Genomic DNA, 3,161 nt, shown 5'->3' with positions numbered 1-3,161 from the left:
TTGTATGTTTGTGTATATATGTGTGTGTATGTGTGCATGCATGTATGTATGTGTATGTATGTATGTGTGCGTTCATGCATGTGTGTGTATTTGTGTGTGCATATTTGTATGTTTGTGTATATATATGTGTGTATGTGTGCATGCATGTGTGTATGTGTATGTGTGTATGTATGCATACATGCATGTGTGTGTATGTGTGCATGCATGCATGTGTGCGTGCGTGCATGCGTGTGTGGCTTTCTCAAAGCTATAGATCTCAGCATTTCTGTTCAGAAACAACTACAGAGCACTGCAGGAATCGAGCCCCACCCAACCACTCACAGATGCTCGCTTCTCCTCATCCATACCCTCCAGCCCCCAACAAAAGCAGATAGGAATCATGTTTGGCTACTGTTTTTTATTTTTTAAGCCTAAATAATAGTGACTTAGAAAATTAGCTATTGTCTTGGTCCTGCAATACAAGTACAGAGTCAGGCAAATAACAGTCAGTGTGCCTTGGTCTGTGGAGGTATGGAGTTCCTTCTGTCTCCCACTGCTTTTCTTAAATTGGCCTTTATTCCTATAGCCAGTTCATGGTCACAAGACAGGCCCTGCAGCTCTAGCATAAAAGTCACATTCCAGGAAGAACTAAGGCTGAGCCTCTACCCACGGCCACCAGATCGCTTCAAGATCAAAGTGAACTCCCATGACCACTCCTGGCCAAACATGGAACTGGGGCGTATGTTATCACTGAGCACATGGCTACCTCAAACCTTAGGGTTCAGTTGGCCAGGAAAGGGGGGGAACTGAGTACTCAGGAGATCGATAACCTTATCCCCATTTCTAGTGGGAAAAAGAAACCCTCCAAGCTGAGCTCATTGTCCCCGTTGCAGGCTGTGCATCCGCGCGCCTATTCTTCTGTCCCTAGAGAACTCCTAGGTGCCAGCACAGGCCTGACCCGGACTCCCCTTCTCTCTCACACTCTGGGAGGGAAGCCGGCAGCACAGAGACTGTTCTTACCCTGTCGTGAGGAATCTCGTGGGCAGACATATCTGTCTGCGGCATCTGTGCTTCCTGATTGCTATCTAGTCTGTGGGTGGAGATTGCATTACTGTCTCAGGTCAGCTTGGCAGCTGATCGACACGGACATGCTCTCTGGAGGTAAGGAGAGCAGACAGCTTCAGGGGCCGCCGAGGATTGCCCTACCCCCATTCTCACTGAAGTGCCAGGTAGGACTCTTCATGTACCCGTAACAGCCTCAGATTGGGTTGAGGCCCCGCAAGACCCTCTCCATGACATGGACAATAGTGTCTAGTCCCCAAACATGAGGAAGGAAGTGACGATGTAAAATATGAAGAGCCTCTGTGACCCACGTGACCATTCAGGTTCACACCACCCTCGTTTAGATCTCTGTCCTTGTCTACTCTTCCCAGGGGTACGCACACCCCCATACTGCACAGGGCCCCCTGTAAAAGGAGCCAGGTTCCCTCTGGACACAGCAGCCTCGCTGAGATCTGGTACTTCTACTGTCCACTGACTCTGCGTCTTCAGGAACGAAGGAACGAGTTGCCCCCGCCTGGGCTGCTGTGTCTGCAGATCCTCACTTGTGAAAGGCAGGGCGGTGCCTCCATTGATGCATCGCTTCACCATGATGATATGTACGGCTAAAAATCTTCCTCAGACCTTCTCTTCTGTTCCCATTGCCTGTCGTGGGGAAGCTGCTTCTTCTGAAGCTGGGTGGAAGGCTGTGCTTTTTCTAAAAGCAGAAACAAAGGAAATGCCCACATTTTTCTTTAATCAAACCAGAATTACCTCCTTTTCTATAACACATAGTAACTGCAGAACTCCACTAGACCCTCAGCGATGTCTATAAGAGTCAGGGAGGGTTGGAGAGATGGCTCAGTGGTTAAGAGGTCCTGAGTTCATTTCCCAGCAACTACATGGTGGCTCGCAAACACCTGCAGTGTGATCCGATGCCTTTTTCTGGCACACAGGTATACATGCGATTCTCGTATACATAAAATAAATAAATAAATCCTTTAAAAACTTAAACAGTCAGTGAGTACACATACGCCCCCAGGAGGCACCAAGAATGATCTGCCCGTCACCGGGATGCTGAGATACGCCACAGTAGTGAACCAGGAAGTAGGTGGGTTCCCCACCAGGCTGGGGCAAATCCAGGATGCTCACGAGTGAGACTCGGGCACAGACCAAGGAATGGAAGGGTTGAGAGTTACAGATCCATCACACACCTGTCACCTCCTGGACACACAGACCGTGGAGATTAGCAAGGAGCACGCCCATGTGTATGTAGGATTTTAGGGCTTTCTGGGGTTTCCCTCTAGGAAATAAACGAGGGAGGCGTTCCTGTGTAACCTGCTTCTGCAAAGAATAATCAATTACAAGTCATCAACAGCCTGGAGAACTCGGCCCCACCCGACTCTCATAAACTGCTCCCGATTCTTGGCTCTTCCTATCCCTGGCAGAAGACACAGAAACCTCTCCCTCCAAGACCACCTAGTCTTCCCACCTGAGCATTCTTACTGGCATTGGTTTAATGGTCCAGACCATAACCTTCCTATCAGATGGAATGAATAACACAAGAAAGATTAGAATAGGAAACACGGATGGCTTTGCCTACGTGAGGAAAAATGATGAGTTGTAATAAAAATATATTTTCTAATCAAGCTCTAAAACAAGCTTTGAAAAAAATATTAATCAAAACTGCCCACCCTACCCCGTCATATAAAAAGGAATCCTGGAGATCAGTGAACCCACCTTTTGTTGTGGTGGTAAAGACATGAGACGCCCATACGAGAGAAGACCTGCTTAGGCTCGTGGTTTCCAAGGCTTGGCCCTTGGTCATTTGTCACTATCACTTTCAGACCTTTGCCAAAGCCAAACATACAGCCCAGAGAATACAGTGGGGCAAGGCTGCCTGCCTCAACATGGCCAAGTAGCAAGGGAGACAGGAGGAGCCAGGGTCCCGTATCCTTCAGGGGTGCACCCCAATGACTGAGCTTCTCTTCATCCCACAACACCTCTTAGAAGTTCTGCCACTTCCCATCAGTTCCACAAGCTGGGGGACAGGTCCTTAGGACACAGCCTTTAGGGACCATTTAAGACTCAAAGAACACCAAGCAGAGAGCTGAAATATCATATCCAGGGCTGCAGAACATCTC

At 48.5% G+C, this 3,161-nt stretch overlaps 1 protein-coding gene across 1 annotated transcript in view; it reads left to right on the top strand.

Annotated features, from left to right (window-relative positions):
- Positions 1-1,034, top strand: part of Zdhhc14 (zinc finger DHHC-type palmitoyltransferase 14) — a 268,390-nt gene extending 267,356 nt beyond the window's left edge. Inside the window, exon 9 of the mRNA XM_032894755.1 lies at positions 908-1,034. Within this exon, the coding sequence (XP_032750646.1) occupies positions 908-1,009 (102 nt within the window). The 3' untranslated portion in view covers positions 1,010-1,034. The remainder of the gene's footprint in view (positions 1-907) is intronic.
- Positions 1,035-3,161: the final 2,127 nt, after the last annotated feature.

Source organism: Rattus rattus, chromosome 2 (assembly GCF_011064425.1).
Source record: "Rattus rattus isolate New Zealand chromosome 2, Rrattus_CSIRO_v1, whole genome shotgun sequence".
NCBI classification, from domain to species: Eukaryota; Metazoa; Chordata; class Mammalia; order Rodentia; family Muridae; genus Rattus; species Rattus rattus.
This window is presented reverse-complemented; position numbering and strand designations above follow the sequence as displayed.